Source organism: Sapajus apella, unplaced genomic scaffold (genome assembly GCF_009761245.1).
Source record: "Sapajus apella isolate SASKATOON/1434 unplaced genomic scaffold, GSC_monkey_1.0 scaffold44, whole genome shotgun sequence".
NCBI classification, from domain to species: Eukaryota; Metazoa; Chordata; class Mammalia; order Primates; family Cebidae; genus Sapajus; species Sapajus apella.
In genome coordinates, this window is record NW_022436984.1 from 1790659 (window position 1) to 1815259 (window position 24601).

A 24601-nucleotide genomic window follows, 5' to 3' on the forward strand; every position below is an offset into this window, starting at 1 on the left:
TCTAGTGGGCTCCATTCTCTAACACTTGTGGTTTGTGATGGTCTCCAGTTAATGAGCCTGTGGTGCCTGGTATCTGAAATAACTTGGAAATAACCAATTGCTTAGTTGCCATGGGCACAGACAGTCTGAGCCAAGTGACCTGCTGGCTGGGTGGGTGGGAACAAAGGTGTTATTAGCTTCTAGGGTGGCTTTCCCTTCTGTCATCACCCACAGAACCACCTGGGAAGAATCTCTAAACTCCAGAATTCAAAGCAACCTGGAGAGGAGAGGACAGGGTGTAGCTTTAATAGCAGAAAGAATAGCATGGTTTTGAGAAGGATATCAGACCAAGGGTCTGAAAGAAATAAGGGAAGTGAAACTGAATTATTGAGCACCTTCTTCATGTCTGGATCTTGCTGGGCTCTTCCACGTACATTTGCAAAAGCTGTATAAACCTTTTGCTTCACCAAATGCCCACATTTAGCCTGTCATATGGAAAAAAATGAAAGTATGTAATCTCTTTGACAAAAATAGCTAGAAGATCATTATATTTGTAGTTGTTAAGTTGCATGATAAACTTGCAAAGCGTTTCATGTATTCAAATGGCATACTCCTATGGATTTTCTGCCTTTAGCATTGGTACCTCTGATACCTTTTCCTGCAATGGTTGAACAGGAGCAGTGAGTGCAAGGTGTTCTAAGACCTAGGGATGTGTTATGGTGCTGTTCTAAGTCCACCAACATGAAAGGCAGCAAGTCCAGGGAACTAGTCTAGCTATAGCCAGAGCCTGGTGCTGCAGGCAGATTGCTCTAGCAAAGCTTTCCTCTGGCATGTGAGGAGGCATACAGCTTCTCTGTGTTCTCAGAGCTCTTTGAGGTTCTGATGAGGGCCCAGCATTCCATAGTGTGTAGTAAGTATTCAAATAACACAGAGATGAAAACGCTTTTTAGCCCTTAATTTTATAGATTTTGATTTGCTGTGGTATCATCTGTATTAGTTTAATAATTTACCAGAGAAAATGTTGGTTATAAGTGAAGGAAAACTACTTCAAACCAGCTTAGGCATATAGTGCAATTTATTAGCTTTCCAAAACTAGGAGCAGATTGAATAGTCAAACCGCAGTGAGAGCAAGGACACAGCTGCACCAAGACCCACAGGAACTAAGGATGTGGAGGCTGTCTGGACTTTCCCCTCTCTCGCCTGCACTTCTCCCCGCAGGTTGGCTTTATTCTCTCTTACCACAGCCTGGTCTCTTCTATATATGGGAAATATGGCTGCTCACAGTTTCTTCCGCATCTGCAGAGACTGGCCTACATTTAGTCACAAATCGTGAAGAAAGGACCAGCCTTTTCCTAGACCCATCAGCTGTTCCCAGGGATTAAGAACAGGCAGCTCTTTGAGGGGCTGTATGAATGGGAGCCTGGGGGTAGGGTCGAGAAGACAGAGGAGCTTCCTGAGAGAGGAGAGGTTGTCAGGCAAGTAATATCACACATATCCACTCTATCAACTGCCACTTTAAATCTTTCTATTCATTAAAAGAGCCACCTAAACGATTTAGGTAAATACCTCTTCTGGCTTTTCTTTAAGTTATGGAGACATATTAAGGATGTGGTAAATGGTATTCATGACTGTTTCATATGTGCTTAAATAAAAACTCACTATTGTTTGAACTTGTTTTGTTGGGCTCTTGTATTAAAGTCTGGCATAAGGTTTTTATCAGTAGGAATGCATAAAATTGCAACTCAGAGAAACTCAAAGGTGTAATTCAATATGATTTGTAAAACAGTTGCAAAAAATGTACATAGTGCAGCAATAAACGTACATATGCATGTGTCTTTATAGTAGAATGATTTATATTCCTTCGAGTATATACCCAGTAATGGAATTTCTGGGTCAAATGATATTTCTGGTTCTAGATCCTTGAGGAATCACTGCACTGTCTTTCACAATGGTTGAACTCATTTACATTCCCACCAACAGTGTAAAGGTATTCCTATTTCTCCACAATCTCACCAGCATCTGTCGTTTCCTGACTTTTTAATAATCGCCATTCTGACTGGCGTAAGTTAGTATCTCATTGTGGTTTTGATTTTCATTTCTCTGATGATCAGTGATGTTGAGCTTTTTTTCATATGTTTGTTGGCCACATAAATGTCTTCTTTTGAGAAGTGTCTGTTCATGTCATTTGCCCACTTTTTGATAGGGTTGTTTTTTTTTCTTGTAAATATGTTTAAGTTCCTTGTAAATTCTGGATATTAGACCTTTGTTAGATAGGTAGATTGCAAAAATTTTCTCCCATTCTGTAAGTTGCCGGTTCATAGTTTCTTTTGCTGTGTAGAAGCTCTTTAGTTTAATTAGATCTCATTTGTCAATTTTGGCTTTTGTTACAATTGCTTTTGGCATTTTTGTCATGAAGTATTTGCCCATATGCCCTGAATGGTATTGCCCAGCTTTTCTTCTAGGGTTTTTATGGTTTTGGGTTTTACACTTAAGTCATTAATCCATCTTGAGTTAATTTTTGTATAAGATGTAAGGAATAGGTCCAGTTTCAGTTTTGCATATGGCTAGCCTGTTTTCCCAGCACCATTTACTGAATAGGAGATCCTTTCCCCATTCAATGTTTTTGTCAGGTTTGTTGGAGATTAGATGGTTGTAGATGTGTGGTGTTACTTCTAAGGTCTCTGTTTTGCTTCATTGGTCTATATGTTTGTTTTGGTACCAGTAATATGCTGTTTTGGTACCAGTAATATGCTGTTTTGGTTACTGTAGCCTTGTAGTGTAGTTTCAAGTCAGGTAGCATGATGCCTCTAGCTTTGTTCTTTTTACTTAGGATTGTCTTGGCAAAAATTGATACTTTAAATAAGCCCAGAGCAAGCTTATCAAACTCATTAAGACCATTCTTAGGGCAGTAGGAGAAACTTCCCACTTCAGGTTCTTTCTCTAAAAACTTTTATGAGTAGGGAAGTTGGCAGAAGCCAGGAATCATCATTCGCTTCCAGTGAGGACCCTGGCTATACCACAAAGGCTTCCCTTCACCTGGAACTTCTGTGGCCTCCAGAGTAGAGGCTCCGTTTCACACACCTTTTAGATTAATGCTGTGACTATTCAAATGCTGGTGGTTCTCAAGGCTGTGTCTGTTGGGTATAATAACTGATGGTACAGTATTTGACCAACAATATCTTGATCATCATTATTTTAAAAGAGCCAGGATTGTCCTCCCCAAAGTTTATTTGTACAACATGTGTTTCAATTTAGCTTTATAAACAGTAGCTATAACCAACTGATTAAAGATAAGTACAGCTTCACAAGCATATTCCTACATAAGAGCAGTCAAATCATCTTTGTTTACAAAAATAATAAGCAAGATTGAATAAAAAAACCGTATTCTATTCTGGATCATGGTATCTAGTAGTAATGAGCTCAAGATGTCACTTTTGGAAGACATGGGAAGGTGGCAGCCGCTCTGTCCTGGTGTCCTGGGCTCACCCTGCAGGAACTAGCTATTTCAAGAACATTGCAGTTATCCTTTCCTGACCTGACAATCAGTGCTTCTTATTTTCACTGAATATAGTTAGTTAATCATAGAATGCCCCTAACTGTACATTATTGAAGGAAGGTTGATATTACCACCTTAGAATGCCGTGGTCCTCATTGATGTCCTTAGAGAAGCCATTCTCCATCCTTAATTAACTGAATCCATGTAAGGATATCAGGTGAATACATTTAATTTGGCACAGTGACTTCTATAGCCTTTAGTCTTTATACATTTATTAATTTTAATTTCTTGCTCTGTACTTTCTAAAAGTAGACATTAAAACACAAAAAGCATATACTCTTTAACCTATTTTGAATATCTACTGTGTGCCTGGTGCAGACAAGATCGTTTATTCTTGAATAATAAGAGAATAAGAAATGGTTCCTTAAGTTGCTCATGATCTTTGGGACATACAGTATTTAGAAACTAAATGTAGAACAAGTAAATGTATAGTAAATCTTTCCTGCATATGAGTTTCCAAGTTTTTTATACCTTTCTTTGAGCACTGGTGCTGAGTCTCTTCTTTGTGCCCAATAGCATGCTAGAGGATGTAGTATCATGAGTAAGAGGCTAGGGTCTGAGTCGACATACATGGGTTCAGAACTCATCTTCACCATTTAATCTCTCTGAGCCTCAGTTTCTTCATCTGCAAGTGAGAATAATAATAGTTCCTACCTTACACAGTTGTTAGGAAGATTAGAGAGAATGCATATACAACTGGAAGCCAATGACTATTGAGTAAACACAGAATAAATGTTAACTGTTATTACTGGGGATAGTAGGAAGAAGGAGATCTCTACCCTGTCCTCAAGAAATTCACAGTCTAAGGCCGGGCGCGGTGGCTCAAGCCTGTAATCCCAGCACTTGGGAGGCCGAGGCGGGTGGATCACGAGGTCAAGAGATCGAGACCATCCTGGTCAACATGGTGAAACCCCGTCTCTACTAAAAATACAAAAAATTAGCTGGGCATGGTGGCACGTGCCTGTAATCCCAGCTACTCAGGAGGCTGAGTCAGGAGAATTGCCTGAACCCGGGAGGCAGAGGTTGCGGTGAGCCGAGATCGCGCCATTGCACTCCAGCCTGGGTAACAAGAGGGAAACTCCGTCTCAAAAAAAAAAAAAAAAAAAGAAAGAAATTCACAGTCTATTTGGAATATAAAATATATATTGCTGAAACAGCACGGGGAATTCAGGAAGCAACATGGAGAAAACTACTGAGGGAGGACATAGATCAGATTGTAATTGAAAAGAATCTTAATGGAGCAAGTGAATTTACAATCAGAGTTAAAGAAACATAAAGCCACACCAATTAAGAAAACAAGGAGAGAAAGAACTTTTTAAGAAGGGGAATGACAAATGCAAAGATGTTAGTCAAGTTCTACTAATGAATGAAGAGTGGCCCATTTTATCTGGACTAGGTGAGGAGAATGTTTTTACTCCCATTTCCATTTGTAGGAACCAAATCAGAAGTAACTCCACTAAATGCTGCCTTCATAAGGGATGTCAAAATATCAAGATAATTTTTGACCAAGTACTCAGTATATGATGGAGATAGGCTGTAACTAGGCTTTTGGAACTCTCAGTGCAGCGCGGCAACACCCTCCTTCATGGAAGAAAGCCTCAGGGTTAACCACGAGGGATCCATTTATTGCTCTTTTTCATCTGTTTGGCTCAACCCTTACTTTTGGATTTGTTTTGCTTTCTGACTATACTGCTTTCCCTGGTACTTGTACACTTCCTAGTATGTTTATGAAGAGGAAATCACCTAATTAGTGAAATGACCAGTGTCATTATAAGACAGAGACCTCTTAGCAGTGAGACCAAAGTCTTATATATATCACTTTCCTTGTTCTTAACTATCTCTTCTGCTTAGATTTTATTTCATTTCTACCATAAGACATTGTCATGTCTTTATGCCAGTAGAACCCAAATTCAAATTTTGATTGAGGCTGCATATGCTGATATATAACAGAGTGAGGCAAGAGCACTTTTTATCTTCAGTCTCTGTGAAGTAATGAAAGGCCACTGCTGATTCTCCATAAAGCCAACTTTGAGCACCCTTTTAAACATTCATTTCCTCATTCCCTATCTTCTTTCCCTGCTTTAATTTTTCTCTATAACATTTGTAACATACTGTATATTTTATTTATTTCATTAAATGCTTGAATGAATGGTAGTAGTCTTATTCTCTCCCACTTGATAAAACTTGATTTGAAAAATGTAAATTTATATAATTTGATGGTGATGAATATTATCAAAATACTGGAGCCTCTAATATACAAACCTCACTTTGTATATTTTAAAATAGGATTCTGTTTTGCAAATTTGCATATAGTTTGTCAAAAACTCATAATTTTGTATGATGAGGTACTTACCTAGACCTAGTTTTTGGGTACTCGAGGAATTACACTTAATTCTGAGTCTAGCTTAATACCATTTTAAGTTGGTGCTTACTTAGGTGGGTGTGGTAGCTCATGTCTATAGTCCCAGCTACTTGAGAAGCTGAGCCAGGAGGATCACTTGAGCCCAGGAGTTTAAGGCCAGCCTGGGCAACATAGTGAGACCCAGTCTCTTCAAAACAAAACAAAACAAACAAACACAAAGGCATTTACTTGATTTTTGACATACTGTGTAATAGTTTCTGTATTTCCATTTATACCCACCCAGTGGTTTTACTAGTAACAGTTATAACTTTGTTGTAAGTCTTTTTGAGTTGAGAAATACAATGGCTTTTTTACCGTCCTGTTACGTGACCTGTGATTTGCAGTATTTATGGTTCAGCTAATGTCTGTCAGCAATTAGTTAATTGGTAGTTTGTACCTATATTGACTGACACTAATGTTCTCAACCTATAGGGACTTGTTTAATGACTGCTATCTTTGCTTGGGATAATTAGCGTATCAAAGGAGTAGAGCATAATGATAAACTGTACTTGGTGTACTTTCATTTCCAAGGCTAATTGTTGTTGTTTTCTATACTCTTTGATATACGCAAAGAGCCTCAATTGAGAATAGTTATATAAATGAACCATTATGAACTAACAAGAAATATTCTCTCTGATTAATAGGTATGTCCTTGGCAATACATAGTTGAGACTTGAATTTTTTTTTTAAATAAAACCTGAAGTAGTCATAGACTTAAGGAATTAAAGAGATAAGTACTGTGAATCTTTCTTATCGAAAGCATTTTCCACTTAATTCCATCATTTATACTATGAATCCTAAAACCCAAATATTCCTGTTTAGAAAGGCTAGTTTGGTGGTTTATTTCATTCATTTACTCATTCTTTTAGTCATCTGTGTATTAATTCAGTTTTTAAAACCAGTTGCTCTGTATGTACTATGTTCCAGACACTGGGGTGCAAAAATGAACAGGAGAATCTCCCAGCCTGCCAGGAACTCACCTGTAGTGAATATTCATTATAAGCCATAGGAACTCCTTTCGGCTTTAATCAAGTGCTGAGCCAGATCCACTGCTACATCTCAGCAGAAGATCATGGCCATTATTGCTTCACGATATGTGTGTCAGTGCCTGGCACACTTTTGTAAAGGTAGGAGACAATATTCTTCTTTAGCTTTAGCAGATTCGGCATCTTTCCTCCCATTTCAGCCTTTTGCAGTCTCAAATGGTGTAGATAGGGAGCCCTGAAAATGTATACTTTGACATTTTTAAATGTCCCCTACTATGCTATAACCACCCCCTGTTTTCCAAATGCTGCCATTAGTGGTTACAGTAATCATCTGTAATGTTAGCTTCTCAGAACCATGGTACAAGAGCTTCTTTTCTAATTTCCCAGATGGGAGGGAACACATGTACATGCTTGTTAGAGTTGCAGAAACCAGAAACAGCACTGCGTGGATTTGTATTTTTGGAACTCTATGGGCTTGTTTAAGCACTCAAAATCAAACTTAGATATCCATTAGGAATCAAATACCATTTCAGGGAAATCTCATGTGCCACACCAAGAGGAAGAAAACTTATAAAACGAACTCCTAGAAATAACTAGTTTCATATTCAGACTAATGTTTTATGTACTTTTTTCAGGATGCCAGATGATAAATGTTGATTATATAAACCAGGGTCATTCCATTTCTTTGGAGGATTGCCTCCAAGCATTCCTGCCCTTTATTGAAATAGTAGTGAAATAGAAATTTTAAAAGTTGGAAATATAAATTTTCCATAGTCATACAGAATAAAGCCCTCAATTATAAAGGATTTTGGTGGCTCCTGGTTTTTTGCAGGGTGTTTTTGCAAGGTTATATGATTTGTGATCATAGTCTCTAGCCTTGATCTTACGTAAGAAAACTTAGTCATTGGGGAAAGGTTTCTGAAAGTAAATGTTATTTCTTTTTCAATTGTCTTTTTTAAGGTGACCAATCTAACTCTAAATAGGACCCTTCTACACTTAGATAATAAAATGAATTTGTTCCTATGAATGTTTCTTCAAGCTCAGCTTTAACCTTTGTTTTAGATGTTGTATGAGTTTTAAAGTCATATTATATGCTCAACAGTAGTTTCTGTTTGTTGCAGACCCTAAGTATTTTTTACAACTTTCATTCGCATTTTACAGAAAGGAAAGTTCAAGGTTGAATACTTTATCATCTGTAAAAGAGCAAGAAGTGATCAATAAGCTCAGACTCCTGACCTGGGCTGTCCTTTTGAAGCTACTAGTTCTGGAGGAGTTGGTGTATTCACAAGGCCAGGAGCCAGGAGCCAGCATTTAGTTTCCAGACATCATTGGTGACAAAACATATTGTAAAGTAGGTTCCTGAAAAATCTCTAGATGTGGAGAATAAGAGTTAGGAATGAACACTCATTTGTTCACTGATGTATTCATTCAGCTAACATCGAATTGAGTGGTTTCCATATACCAGGTGCTATGCTAAGATCTTGCTGTTACTCGTCCCCCTCCTCACCCAGTTAGAAACAGAACAAGACAAAGAAAGCTCCACTTCTTATATCATGCCACCTAAAAATATATTCCAGAGGTATTACAAATCTACCATGTAAAAATAAAATTATAACAATATAAGATGAAAAACTAGAGAAATAGTTATGGAACCTCAGAGTTATTGACAGGACTTAACTCTGCAAAAATCTAAATTTTCTGTGTTGGCAGAAGAGCCCTCAGATGAAGTAAAAAGTCAAAAAGAGAAAATAATTTTAGCATATGTGACAGAAAAGGGTTAAGAAACCTAATAACAACAACAACAAAGACTAAGAACCTTAAAACAGGATGGATAATGGATTTGATCAGGAAATTTACAAAAGAAATGTAGATGACCAGTAAATAAGTAAAAGTTGCTCAGCCTCATTCATCGAATCTAAGTGGAGATACCATTTTCCAGATTTTAAAAAGAGGGACAATAGCCATTGTTATCCAGTGATTCAGGATGAGGGAAAGTAGGCTTATACTCATACAAACTCATGGGTCCAAATGTGAGTTGCTGCAAAATTCTTAGAAAATAATCTGTCAAATTTTATTGAAATGTAAAATGTTCATAACCTTTGACCCAACAAGCTCAATTTTAGTTCTCTAATAAAAAATATAAGTCCCACTACTAACAGGTGCGTGCGTGCATGTACACACACACACAGACACACACACAAAAGAATATTTATTGCAGCACTATCAAGTGGCTAAGAATTGTGAACAACCTAAAGTTTGTTGTGAGGGAAATGGTTTAATAAAAAAATAAATTCATGCCATGGAATATTATGTAGCTATTTAAAAAGCAATTGGTTGAGTGATATGTTTCCATTAGGGAAAACAAAACAGAAGGCTAAAGAGCTGTTTATATGCAAGTGTGTGTATGTTTTTATGAGCATAAAGAAAGTGGTTTGAAGCTACCTACGTACACAGTTAATATTGGTTACTTTGAAAAGTAGGGTGTGAGGGAGGGGCGGAAGAGCTTTTTCTTTATAAACTTATGTATGGTTTGACTTTTTAAGACAAGCCTAAATTTTATAATCTAAAATTTTTTTAAAAAGAAAGAAAATGGAAAGGGAAGTGGCCAAAGAGACAGGAGAAGACCAGCAAGAAAACAGCATTTCGAGAGGCAAGTAGTCACCCATATCAAATACTGTTTAGGTATCAAGTAAGAAGAAGGAAGAAAAGCATTTGGTGTTTTTAGTGAGTACCCTTGGTGGGAATAGTCTTCATGAACTCATGGAGTCAGTAGTAGGCTATTGTTGTGGGCTAAGGGATAAGTGGAAGGGAAGGGAATAGAGAGAGTATGTAGATAACTCTTCCAAGTAGTCTGTGAAGGGGAGAAGGGAGAGGAGAGAGAATCCAGGGAGCTCTGCAGAGTTCGGCAAGATTCTTTTCTTTCTTTTAATAATGTTTCTTTTTTAAGATTGGAGAGACTTGTAGTCGTTGTCCCTGTGTATACATGTCACATTTGTGCATTTTACAGGCACAAGAGAATGCAGAGCAAGGAGACTGAAGGTTTTGGAGTTGAGCAGGATGAGTGATGGCCAGCTTCCCAGGATGAAGGAAAAGAAAGGGTGGAGGGAGTTTTAGACAGACGAAAGACGTTGTATTTGAGGTTCAAGATACAATGTCAAGCTCATGAGTAGTGAGTCTTAAAGTCTAGGTGTGACCCCTCCCTCTTTTGCTGCTGGTGTGGCCACTGTACCCTCCTGAGGATCTATAAACTGATTCAGAAATACAGGTCTCTTTTGGCCAGGCACAGTGGCTCATGCCTGTAAGCCCAGCACTTTGGGAGGCCAAGGCAGGGAGATCACGAGGTCAAGAGATCAAGACCATCCTGGCCAACATGGTAAAACCCCATCTGTACTAAAAATACAAAAATTAGCTGGGTGTAGTGGTGTGCGCCTATAGGAGTGTGAGGCAGGAGAATGCTTGAACCTGGGGGGACAGAGGTTGCAGTGAGCCGAGATCACACCACTGCACTCCAGCCTGGCAACAAAGCAAGACTCCATCTCAATAAATAAATAAATAAGTGAAATATTTATATAGGTTCGTTCTTACCAGTTTCTATGAGTGAAAGATGTTAAGTGTTTAACATGTATTAAGTGGTTAGTAATTAAGTGTTTAAAATTTTTATATTTGACTTGGAGTCACTACCAATCAAAAATAAATTATTAAGGGTTATTAAAATTTGGTATTCACAAATTTAAATCAATGTGTGCTACTAGATTTATTTTAATTCAGTATTTTATTCAGAAGTCTGGCAGACAGTTGGTGCTTGGCAATACTCATAAAGCACATGCACATAGTTATAAATTCCACAATTTTGATTCAGGACACTTCATCAGTGTATCATCAGTGTTGGCTTGAGTTGGTTATAATATTCAGTTGCTGCTATTCTTGCTTTTTAATTATAAATTACAATAAATTTAGTTTTATCATTATCAATTTAGTTTATTGTGTGTTATTTGGTTAACCTCACAGTGTTTGTTGGTACCTACTTGTATTAATAATGTTTTGTCTTATAGTGTTCTTATAACTAGACTTTTAAGATATGTATGTCTTGTGGTTCATAAGAGGATCATCCAATATCATTTTGCCAAAGTAGATGTGTACCTAACCCCCTTGCCATTTGCTTGTATGGTGACACACTTCATGGTGACATGTTTCCTGGGAAATTTTGCTATTTAAATAACTTACAACACACTGTAAAGGTAGAGGTAAGAAAATAACTGGATATTTTAATGTTTTTTGATGTTTTACAATATAAATTATGTTTATAGTAATATGTTTACTGCAACTTAATTATATTTTTGCCGAATTCTTTGTTACCATCAGGTTCACTACCCGCCTCCCACCCCCTGAATGTGGGAACAAGTGAGATAGGTGGAGGTCTTTTGCTTTGCTGTGGTGGATGTTGCTCAGAAAGTTTAAAAGCCATCCCTCTAGAGGAGTGCATAGGTGTGTGGAAAGGATGTGCTAAGCAGCTAACCAAAAGTGGAATAAGGGTAACTCATAGTCATGGCTTCAATGCCCGTGGACTGTGAGCTTGTTACTGATAAGATGTTAGGAGAGCAGGTGCTGATGTTGTGTTTTCACTTCTTGTTTAAGGATGTAAATGAAGACCCTGGCGAAGATGTGGCCCTCCTCTCTGTTAGTTTCGAGGACACTGAAGCCACCCAGGTGTACCCCAAGCTGTACTTGTCACCTCGAATTGAGCAGTAAGTGTCATTAACATTAGGTAGCCTGGTGCTACTTCTTGCTAACCAATATGTCTCATTCTTTCCTTTGCCACTCTTAAACTCTTAAATTTATTTCTCTTCATTGACTTTTGTTTCCTTAAAAGATTCATTGTATTAAGAAATTGGATTGCAGAGTAAATGCAGTTAGTACTTGCCACTACACTCTTTTGGTGAGTGTTACTATGCAGTTAGTGACATCAATATTGCTGTACCTTTGTTGAGAGAAGAATAGACAGGCTGAGTCCAAAACTGGGACTCCCTCCAGATGTTCCCTTGAGTATGAATGGTTGTAGCCTATGACGGGCTGCTAAACATCTGGCCCAGTTTCTTACATATTTGTAACTATTAGTGATATTTGTAAAACATAACTAGTCTCTTTAAAATATTTAGCAAAAACTTACTCAGAAGTTAGTAAAGCTAATGTTAAAAGTAGGTCGTTTAAAATGATAACCTGTTTTATTTTGCTGCTTTAAAACAGCTGTATATAATTTTACACAACATTCAGGCTACATGGCAGAAGTAGTTCAATATCGCATTTGTGTTCTAACCAAGTAACTTTATTCATCAGTAATGAATTTTATAAGGCCTGGATTCACAGAGTGCTTTTTGTGGGCTAAATGCTTTAGTAGCTTATTCCACTTCAAAGGAAGCTGAGGTTCATTGAAAATGGATTATAAGCAGATTTGGTTGGGAACTTCTGACAGGACAGATTTTTCATCAGCAAAGAGAGTTTTTACAGACTCTGATTGAAATGTATTATTAAACTTCTCTGTGAGTCATTTAGTCACAGTTGGCTGATTTCTGTCTGTGAGTAGATGTGGTCACTATCTAGCATTCTTAGTAAAAATACTGAGCCATTTTTACCCCTTCTGACTTTGGTTGCTCTAATTTGTGAATCATGGACACATGATCTTAAAAACTGATATCATACAGCTGTTTATACTCAAATACAGGAGCTTATGAACATCAGTAATCTATAGGCATTCTCTTGTTTGTGTATCTGACACAGCACCTAGAATAGGATTTTACAGTAGCAGGCACTTAATGAATGTTTAATTTTTGTTTTGAGACAGGGTCTCACTCTGTCGCCTAGGCTGGAGTGTAGCGGCCTGCTTATGGCTCACTGCAGCCTCAACCTCCTGAGCTCAAGTGATTATCCTACCTCACCCTCCCAAGTGGCTAAGATTCCAGGTGCCACCATGCATGGCTAATTTTTTTTATTTTTATTTTTATTTTTGTAGAGACAGGGTCTCGCTATGTTGCCCAGGCTGTCTCGAACTCCTGGGCTCAAGTGATTCTCCTGCCTTAGCCTCCCAAAGAATGTTTTATCTTTCTTTTTTTTTTTTTTTTTTGGACGGAATCTCTCTCTGTCCCCCAGACTGTGGTGCAGTGGTACAATCTTGGCTCACTGCAACCTCCACCTTCTGGGTTCAAGTGATTCTTGGGTTTTAGCCACCCAAGTAGCTGGAACTACAGGCACAAGCCACCACACTTGGCTAATTTCTTTTATTTTTAGTAGACACAGAGTTTTGCCATGTTAGCCCTGCTGGTCTCAAAATTCTGACTTCAGGTAATCCACCTGCCTCAGCCTCCCAAAGTACTGGGATTACAGGCATGAGCCACTGTGCCTGGCCCAAAGAATGTTTTATTATTTTTTTAAATGAAAATGCTGACCCATATTAGTAAGCGATCAATGGGTACCAGAGGCAGTAGAATGACGCGGCATAAGGCAAGGGCGTTGAGTCAAACAAATCTGGTTTAATCCTGGTTCCTGCCACTCACCAGCTGGCACAAAATATGACTTCTCTGAGCTTGTTACCCATTTTATAGTGTTGTTTTCAGGATTATATTAATACTGTTCATAAAGCATTAATCATAGTGCCTGGCACTATAGCAAACACTCAGCAAGTAGTAGCCTTGAATGATACTATTATTGATATAGTTCACAGGAGAAGAACAAGTGAGTGTTTAGCAGGGATGAGTTGGGGCAGAAAAGGAGAGGATGGGTAAATAAGGGAGCAAGTACTAATTCTAGCATAGCCACTCATTGTGTAACTAATGAGTTAAATTACAAAGGTGCTTTGGTGATGAGAAAAGAGTTAATGTAACAATTGCAAGATGTGGGTAATATGAATATATTAGTTAAGCTGCAGGCAATAATTTGCCAGCTCAGAAAAGCGTTTGTTCCAGCAGCTAGGTTGTTTTTCTTGGAAGTTACTACACCTAATTTGCAGATAAACTTGCTAATAAAATATTCTCACTCTAAAAATCTAAGACGTGTGGGAAATGATTGGGGAAGGGTATATTTTAAAAATAATTTTTCCTATCTCTGAAGTCCAGGTTTCTCATGTTTTTCCTCCCTCTTTATATTAAGAGCTCCCCACAGCATATCGTTCTAGATCATTTTTCTGTTACTTCCCCTCATATACTGTTTTCTTCAGCCAGACCTGAGCACTTGAAGTTTTTTTACATTGCCAGCACTCTCTTGCCTTTGCTAAAGCTCTTCCTTCCACATACAGGGCCTTTCCCTAACCCCCTCTTCCTGTTGAGATACTATACTTTTTCTAAGGCCTTATTCAGATGCCTCTCTACTAACCATTTTCCCTGAGGACGATTAGTCTAGCCTTCCCTGGAGCTCTCACTGAATTTATATTAATATTATAATCTATATTATAATTTACTCACCATAGTGTTAATTGTTGATATGGATTTTTAAAAATATTTTGCTGAATTGCAAGCTACTCATTGAGGTGAGGAACAAGTCTTCTTTAATGCCTTGCATAAATGCAATGCACAGTTATCGATTGCCTAATTGGCAGTCTTCTAGGTTAATAAGTAGTTCTCACCAAAATATTGGAAAATGCCTCACTGATAGGTCTTATACTTTTCCTGGTTGATACAAATTCACTTGGTAGAACTATATCTATAATACCAAAACAAAATACCAAACATTCTTACATCTTTAAGTAGAAGTTTTCAAAATGAGATTTTAGAGAAAGAGGAACATGAAAGAAGTAAACTTGGGGTATGATTTCTGTAAGGGCTTAGATATTTGCTAAAGTTATTAATACTTTTGGTTAATTCTTCCAGAGTTCATAGGAAGGCCATAGTCATGGGATAGGTTTTGAGAATGGACTGTGCTAAGCTCTCATTTGTTTTTTGTGTTTTATACTATCTTGTCAACTCTTCGCTATCCAAGCATTGATTATAGACTCAGATGTGGTGAGTCCTTTCAGGAGTCATGGGAAAAGCATCCCATGTGGTCCCGCCCAAAGCTGATGTCAGACTCTTGCCCTAGCTGAGGTTTGTAGTCTTTTTGGCTTCTGCTATGGCTCTTCTAGGAAGTCCCAAGCCCCATGCAGTACATTTGACAGGGAGTGGCTCAGGGGAGACCAACAGCCCCATCCACACTGGGTAAAAATTATCAAGAGAAGGCTTGCATTCCCACCACCTCCACCATGGGCATAGAAAGATATGGGCCTGGAAGGAGCCCCATTCCAGTCTGTCTCTCTGTTCCAGCTCGTCGGTGCAGTAGGCAAAGATATTATACTCACACTAATTAGTCCCAGCAATAGGAAAGGAAAAAGGCTACTCTTGGGTCTTGTTATCTTATGTAGGAGAAGATATCAATTTGTTATACCCTAAAAAGACTCCAAATTAGACATTCCTGACAATAGAGAACATCTGTCAGATTCATTGTATTCTAATGTATTCCCAAATGTATTCTAATTTGATGAAGCTCTGAAATGTGATTGCACTCTGAAGTCTGTTTGCCCAGGGTCCTGGAATAGTTGTCTGGTGTCTCTGGCAGCCCTGCCGCACATGACTGCTGCCCTTATGCTGCTTAGATGCATATTCTTCCCAGTCCCCCACTGTGCATTTCTATGGCTTGCAGAGTAAGTGTTTCTGAGAAGAACGTTTGTGTTCTTGCACAAGGGACATTTATGAAATAAACATATTTCTGGCCCTATACATTTGTTTTCCAAGGGAGCAAAACCAATCAGTTGAATTAGACACTAAGTTCTGTTCATTTAAAAAAAAAAAAAAGGCCTGGTGAGTTATACAAAAAAAAAAAAAAAAAAAAAAAGCTAGTAGTCAGTGATGCAAATTAAATTTTGGTTGAATATTAGAAAAGGGGAAAAAATAGTTTCTAAACCAGTTGCTTTTTTTTTCCTGGCAGAAAAGCTGTGAGTTTTAAGGTTACATCATCAGAGCTGGCGTGAAACATGCTCTACCTTTCCCTCTTCCCCAGACTGTTGGCAGTTGTAGTAGTGAAACCAAAGGTTATATGGGCATAGGAGTCTGCGTAGCACTCTTTTCCGAAAGGTGTGGGCCCTTTTCTTGGCTTGAGCCACTTTGTGGGAGTGGCTTGAAGACAACCAGCTTCCTCATTCCCTGCGCTGTTCCCACTTGGTGCATAAAAAGAGGACTTCAGCCCTGAGGCGGACCAGGTGGCATCTTTCACAAGTACAGAATTTGTTTTTAGAACTTTTTGTTAAGTTACATCTGCCTTGGAAATGAGTACTCAAAACTTACCAGCCCACAAACGCTCACTATTAGTGAGGCCTGTGTACCCGCAACATGCATGTTTGTTCTCTCAGGCAACAGAAACCCAATGAGAATTGACCACGTGTGAGGCCATTTACCGGGTGCTCCAGAGGCTGTCAGTATAAATGAAATGTGGCTCATTCCCTTAATTTCCTTATAGTAAGGGGTATAAGAACAAATATGGCAAGTTGCAGCTTGTGGTCTAATAGAAAAGGCATTTTAATACATGGCATCAGAAGTCCTCTGTTCCTTCACTTATTGGCTGGCAAGCTTGGCTTCAGTTAACCTTTTTGAGCTTCATTTCATCTTCTGTGAAGAGGAATAAATCTGTTTCAGTTTCATGTACTCCAAGTGGCGAGGTAGAAGAGAAAGGCCCTACTGTAGTGCTTGCCCATGGTTGATGCTTAGTTAGTGCTCCTTGAGAAAATATGTATTAAGTACTATAAGAGTTCAGGAGAGTGGGAGATCACATTTCCATTTGACTTGGTGGAGAGGGAGCTTTGGAAGATTATGGAAAGACTGGCTTTTCTAGAGGTTAAATATGCAATACTGTAACAATAACAGATATGTATTTGTTTAGTACTTTAAAATATTTAAACTGCTTTTTATTTTACCGTCCCAGCTGATCCTCATGATAGTATGTCTGTCATGTGTTTTATAATACAGCTTTTTTATTCTATCATTTGGAGTTTTTAAATCCTTCCATGTCTCTTTCACTGCTTCTACTTCATTTTTTCAACCCATTAAATTATGCTAAATTGTGCTTCCTGTGATTATATCTCTAGACCCTTTTGTGGCATTGCCTGTTGGTGGATGACCTACAGATCCCCATTTCTAATCTCAACGTTTCCCTCTGCTTACAGATCTGCTTTTTTAACCACTGGATAGGCATGTCTATCTGTGTGTTCGGTTGACATTTCAAATTCAAAGGGCCTAAAACCAAACTCATCATTACCCCAATAAGCTAATGTTTCTTCTTTACAGCCTATGTTTATTCATGACACTCTTGTCTTCTTGATGCCCAGGTGGTACATCTTAAAGGCATTGACCATACCTCATGCACCTCTTAGCCAGTCAGTTGTTTTGTACTAAAAACCCACTCTCCACAAGTCTCTGAGCCTTGTCATTCCTATGTCATTAACTAGTTCAGTCTTTCAGTTGCCATGGCTCCTGAGGGGCGCTTAATTTCTAGTTTCTTCCCATTTCTGTTTATCCATGTGGAACTGGCACTGTCTTCTGAAGTAAATTCCAGTCTTATAATGTCCTTGCTCAGAAGATTCAGTGCCTCTCTGTTGCCAAGTGAAGTAAGTGCACAGCTTTCCATCTGGCATTCAGAGTCCATATTACAGGTCCTGCTCACTTTTTCACCCCAGGCTGGACTCTATGTGTATCCTGTTGTCCAGTCAAACTGATAATTTTGTGATTTCCTGAACACACTTTGTGTTTTTTTCACCTCTATACCTTGCTCAGGCTATTCCTTAGACCAGAACAATTTAGTTACCTCCCTCTCAGTATCTGTCAAAGTTCTGTCCATGTTCTTGCATTTTCTCAATCACCACCTCCTCCATGGAACTTTTTCTGACCACCACTGCCTGCCTCCACAGTAGGACCACACTTTTCTCCTTCTGTGTATGTGCCTCCTTTGTCATATTGCCTCCCTGGACTCTAAACCCCATAAGGTTTGGGCTTCTTTTCCATCAGTTGAGGGATGGTGAGCCATAGCCCATCTTTGGCCAAGCTGCCCTCCCCAGGCCCCTGTGCAAGCTCAGCCACAGTCTCCATCAACAGGACTGGCTGGAGAGGCAGAAAGCTGTGACACTATGTGCATGTTAAGGCAGTGGGTTTTCACTGTCGTTTCTTGTTGCTGTGCTTTGTGGGTAGCCAGGAGGATAGTTTCCTTTATGGTCGCTTGTTTAGGTTTCTGATAGGTGGAACTCTATTTCATAAGCGTGGTTTATCAGCTAAATCCTGGAGGTGGAATATGACTTTGATCTCTTGTGACCTATGTGACCTAAAGTAGCCCTGTTGGCGTCTCCAGCCTCCCCTCCTCTACCTTTACCCCACTACATGCCTGGCAGCAAACATGGTCTGGTCTCTTGGAACATTTGGATAGCCTGGGATCTACAAGGGCTGGGATAAAGTGAAACTTGGATAAAGGACTTAGGGAAAGGGTGTGGGGAACTGAAAATTAAAATAATACTACTTAAAATTATGGGTAAGGATTTTAAGTTCAGATAAATAGGATCAAATACATTTTTTAAAACAATAAGCAATTTCAATATATTCAATATATTGGTATATGTGATTTTATTTACCACTAAATTTGATAACAGAATGGAAAATTTTCATTTTAGATGCTTAAAAGATTTTTAGAACAATTAGAAAAATTGTATAACTAGCACAGATAAATTTTAAAGAAAAAAATTCTTGCCTTAAAAAAAAAAAAAATCCACATCATTCATCTCAAAAAAGAGACCTTCCAGATCTCTTAGGCTGATTTCGTGTCAGGATTTAAGTAATAGGACTTAATAGTAAACAGGGTTTAATTTAGCCTTACTTGTGTTTACTTGAGTCACTGAGATAATCCTATAATAAATATTGTGCTCCTGGAGAGTTTTTTCTTTTCTCCTTTGATAAATATACGGTCCTGAGTCTGCTAAGAGAGCCAGCTATCAGGAGAAGATACGTGTTTGGTTTTGATAGAGAGAGCTGTCTTATCCTCTAGGGACTTGAGATGTTCGTTTTACTAGTCTGGGAGGAGGGCCAAAAGGGTTCTTCGTGACTTAGAATGGAATTCTGAAAAGTAAGTTCAGCAAGTTTTCATTAGTGAGTTTGGCCTTTTGTCTTGCCTAGGCCTCCCAAAAGATCAAGAGCTCAGCCTTTACTTTGAAATATTACAAAAAAGAACCAGAACAGAATTTAGTTGGGGGAGAAAATCAATCAGCCCTAAAATACCATATTTTTGGAAACATTCTGGTGTAGAACTCCCACCTCCCTAGCCACTTAAGTTAGTGATATCTCAGTGTTTTTATCTAGCTTCCTTTTTAGGCAGAAAATACACATTTAGAAAGAAGATGTATATAAATCTGTGATAACTCAAATCTCACTGGTATATGTTTCTTAAACTTGTTTGACCCTCAAGTTCTGTCTTAAATTTATTTTGAGTCTTGGGGAAGTTCTGTGCCTTATTTCTCTTAAATGCTATACTCCTCTCCATAGCATAATAATTAGTGTAAAGCTATAAGATATACTATATCTTAATTTAAAAAAATCAGGCCTAACACCTTTCTGCAAAACATCTCAAGGGTTTTGTGCAGATTTTTTTTTTCTGCCATGAAGATGAGAAATTCATGATTTCCAGTTTAACACTATTTCTTAACAGCAACGCTCTTCACACCGATCATTACTGTTTTATGCAGTTGCTGTTCATTTATATTTATTCACAAGTAGGGAAACATTCCTCAGTGGAAGGTCTGAGATGCAAAGTGGTAGTTAACAAAAACATTGAGCAAAGAAATCAGAAAGTGGAAGGCAAAATGCCCTCAGGAAGTCCCAGAACTGATGAAAGATATCAACCCTCAGATTGAGAAAGCATAATGAATCTCAAACAGGCCAAATAAAAAGAAATTGACACCTAGACATACCATAATAAACTGTAAAACACCAGAGATTAAAAGTATCCAAAGTTGACACATTATGTTTAAAGAAATAGCAGATTGATACAGACCTCTTTGAAAATCTAGTGAGAATCATAGACTTCACCCCAGAAAAATATGTAGGGATAAAAAGTTTAAATATAGTTTGGAGAATAGCACACCTTCCCCTAAAGCCAATTCATAAACCTCATTTAAGGATATATGTTCTACATTTCACTTCTGCATTTTTAATGTCTTCCATATTGTCTCAAACTAGAATAGTCACTCTGTCTTCATATCTAATATTTAAAGTGTAAATTATCATGTAACACTTCCTGTCTTCCCATTCCCCAAATCTCCGGTTCTCCCATGTTCTTTATTTTCATTAATGGCTTTACCCTCCTTCTAATGACCCTAGCCATGAAACCTAGGCACCCTACTTTTGACCTCTTGCTATTGCTTCCCATATCTAATCAAATGCCAGTTAATTTTGCTTGCACGTCATCTTTCACGTTCATCCCCTCACCCTTGGCCCAGCCTGTTTCAAGCCTCTAGGTATCTTATTCTTTGCTAGATTAATCTTAATAAAACAGAACTTGATCCATGTCACTTCCTTGGGAATTCTTCTTAATTTAGGGGAAGTGTAACTATGTTTAAAATTTTTATTCAGACAGGTGTGGCGGCTCACGCCTGTAATTCCAGCACTTTGGGAGGCCAGGGACAGCAGATCATGAGGTCAAGAGATTGAGAACATCCTGGCCTACATGGTGAAACCCCGTCTCTGCTAAAAATACAGAAATTAGCTGGGCGTGATGGTGCATGTTTGTAGTCCCAGCTACTCAGAAGGCTGAGGCAGGAGAATTGCTTGGACCTGGGAGGCAGAGGTTTCATTGAGCCGAGATTGCCCCACTGCACTCCAGCCTGGCGACAGAGCGGGACTCCATCTCAAAAAAAAAAAAAAAAAAAAAAAATCAACACCTAGCGTTTTGTAGCAAGAGAACTCTAGATTATCCAGTTAGCCATATTTCTAGATGTCTTTCTGAATTGTGTTTTGATGATTCCAGTTTTCTACAAGGATTCACTAATTGACTGGGATTGCAGATATGATCTCAAAGACATTCTAGAGATATTCTAGCTGTGTAGCTGTTGAAACACTTCCCTGTTTTTCTTTACTTCTCATGGTTTTATAACAAACTTCTATCCTTTGAGATAACTTACCTGAGCTACTGACATCTCTCAACAGGACTATTGACTGGTCTCCCTGCATTTCCTTTTTCCCCACTTCAGTCTAATTGCCACATTACAGACAGAGTGACCTTCTTAAAACACAGATCTGAGCTATCATTCTCTTTTAAAAACAGAGTTTATGACTTTTCCTCGCAAATGATCACTCATCAGCTTTATCCAACTCAGTGCTTTTCCTGTATCTCTCAGGCATATTATTTTTTTTTCCTACCTATATGTCTTCTGTCATCAAGTCCTAGCATTTATTTCTTTGTACTGTCTTAAAGTCTGAACTCTTAAGTCTTTAATTCCTCCTATGCTGTTGTTGTTCCAGTGACTTTCCCCTTCAATCCTTTATGTCAAACACTTCATGGAAGTAGAAACCAATGTATAAAAAAGGTAGCTTCAGGTTATAAAACAGATGGTTATCAACACTCTGAGACCATTATTCCAATATCTTCCAAGTATAAGGACCTTTTCTTAATGTCAAAACCTTTTATATGGGGATGGGAGACAGGCTTGACTGCAGAGGCAGCACAAGGCAGTTTTTTTTAGAATGGGGAATTATTCTCTGCTGTCACGGTGAATATACAACTCTACACATTTGTCAAAACCCATAGAAATGTATATCACAAAGAGTGAATTTTACTATGGGTAAAAAATAAATTTCAAAAACATTTCATAGATTTTTAGAGTTAGAAGTAATACTTTTAGCATTTCATATTAATAAATGAATTCAAAATGCCTTTTAAATATACATGTATTTTTTAATCACAACAGTATGAGTATATATTTGAAAGATGAATACATATATGCACATATTATGTATGTGCTGTGCATATGTGAGCATATATACACTTGTGACACGTGTGTATAAATGATATATGTAGTTACGTATGTGTGTATACATATATGTATGCATTGTCTTAGTTTGGCCTGCCATAACAAAATACCATAGCCTGGATAGCTTAAATGGTAGAATTTTATTTCTCACAATGTCGTTGCTAAAAAGTTCTAGATCAGCTAGGCGTGGTGGCTCACACGTGTAATCCAAGCACTTGGGAGGCCAAAGCAGGCAGATCATGAGGTCAGGAGTTCAAGAAAAGCCTGGCCAACATGGTGAAACCCCATCTCTACTAAAAATACAAAAATTAGTCAGGCATGGTGGCACGTGCCTGTAATCCCAGCTACTGGGAGGCTGAGTCAGGAGAATCGCTTGAAACCCGAAGACAGAGGTTGCAATGAGCCAGGATTGCACTGCACTCCAGCCTGGGCAACAAGAGTGAAACTCTGTCTCAAAAAAAATAAAAATAAAAAAGTTCCAGATCAAGATGCTAGTATATTTATTTGATGTCTGGTGATGACCCTCTTCCTAGCTTGCAAATGGCCACTTTCTTGCTGTATCCTCATACAGTAGAGTGGAAGCCTCACTCATACCTCTTTCACTGAAGAAAAATGAGCCTTTCACTCATATCTCTTCTTTTTCCTATAAAAGTACTAATCCCATCATGGGGACTCTACTCTCATGACCTTATCTAAACCTAATTACCTTCCAAAGGCCCCACCTCCTAGTACTATCACATTGGGGGTTAGGACTTCAATATGTGAATTTGGGGGGTGCAAACATTCAGTTCATAACATATACCCATATGTATATGTGTGTAACACACACACAGAGCATTTATTCAGTCTTCAAATAATGCTTGGTGTGTAATAGTTCAGTAAACTTGTTCTGGCAACCTTAAAGCCCCAAGATGCCATGAAGCCAACAGATTGGGAACATTTGTTATAAAGGATGTGTAATAAATGGTCATTTTTCTAAGAATTCTATTGTTCATATATTGATATTTGCTTAAGTAAGAGCACACTTTTAACTTTTTTCTTGCTCTAATAGCTAACATACTTATGATGTTAGAAGCAGTTTTTACCCCTTTTATAACAGAATGAGAAATTCATGAACATCTCTCCTATTCTGTTGCCTCCCCACCACACATAAACACTTAGGTTTCCTAATTTAGTTCATGGTGGGGACAGAAGAAGGAATCGGCTCTAGAGTATTGAAACCAACACTTTGGAGCTTTCCTGTTATATTAGGACCGTGAACTCTTTAAGCTCATGTTGTTCAGAGCACTGGTTCTTCCACGGTCCCTGGCTCTCAGATTTTCCACAATTTTCTCATATCAGTATGTTTCTGTGTAGACAATGATCAATGAATTGGTCTGTTGTATTAATCAAGTATCATTTACTTAGTTTTCAGGGCAGAATATTGATGTGGATGGGGAGTATGTCAGGTCGGTTTTTAAAATAAAGTTGTTCTACTTCATCTTTCCTGTAAAAGGTATATGTTATATTATGTCCACAGCATGGTTTCAAAGGGTAATTATTTAGTATCTAAAGTAATGATATGGTTCTTGATTACAAGTTTGGTGTAAGTAGGTAGTGACTAAGGCTCTTAATGTGTAAAATTCATATATAAAGTGGAACTCTTTACACTGTTGTTGTTGGAGGAAAGGCCTAACATCAATGTTTTCAGATTTTACTGTGTGAGGTTTTATTAAAGAGCATATAATTTGATGCTGGTATGTCTGATTGGAGTCCCATAATATAAGGACTAATGATCATATTGGAGTTTTTCTAGACTTGTTAAAATTCAGACACGCTGTCTTTCACTGGGAACACTAATGACTTAATTAATGGGGAAGCCTTAAGTTTAAAACAAAACAAATGATGGGTTAACATAATATTGTAAACAGGACCATAACAGGGAATGAACCTCCTGTCTGTGAACATTATCTTTTATAGACAGCTTTAACAAAATAGAGGTCATTTTGGAAAAAGCCTGAAATCTACCTTGGCAAATTTCAGCTGAACCAAACCATTAATTTGAAGAAGTTATACATATCAGTGGAAAATTTACTTTACTGACAACCTTTTTTTTTCCTAAATGCAAAGAACTTTCCCTCTCACTTTTTAATCCCTCCCTTCCCTACTCCACCCCAATCTTTAAAAAGTATGATGTCAGATTGAGTTGCTTTGTGCCAAGTTTTTATCCTGGAACAGATTTTTATAGCCATGTTTCTCTGAGAAAAGGAGTTTATGACCAAATGGTGATAACACTTCCATGTTTTCATTTCCTCCTCTGACCTAGTACTTTTTTCCTAACTTTAACTTTGTCAGAGCTTAGCACAACCAATTTAACGTGTTTTAAAGCTAAAGAAAATTATTTTGAGAGCTTTTAAGGATTCATTAACTATAATATCATCATATATTATTCCTTGAAAAAAACAGATTACGGAGCATGATATTTTAAAATTTTTAGATTTTTGTGTTCATTCAGTATGAAAACCCTTCAGAATGTTTGTGTGTAGATAGATATTTTGGTGATTGATCTTTATTATTTCCACTCTGTTAGAGTTGTTCACCAGTGACTGTTCATTTACTTTTTTCAAACTCTTTCTTAAAAGTCTAGATAGATTTGGCCCTGTAATTTAATGTTAAGAGTGAAA

General features: G+C 38.0%; 1 protein-coding gene across 5 annotated transcripts in view; it reads left to right on the forward strand.

The window, feature by feature from the left end:
• BABAM2 (BRISC and BRCA1 A complex member 2) overlaps positions 1-24601 on the forward strand; it is a 450034-nt gene that overhangs the window by 229428 nt on the left and 196005 nt on the right. For all 5 annotated transcript variants that reach the window (XM_032239490.1, XM_032239488.1, XM_032239489.1 and 2 more), the window contains exon 7: positions 11558-11667. In XM_032239490.1, the coding sequence (XP_032095381.1) occupies positions 11558-11667 (110 nt within the window). The remainder of the gene's footprint in view (positions 1-11557; positions 11668-24601) is intronic.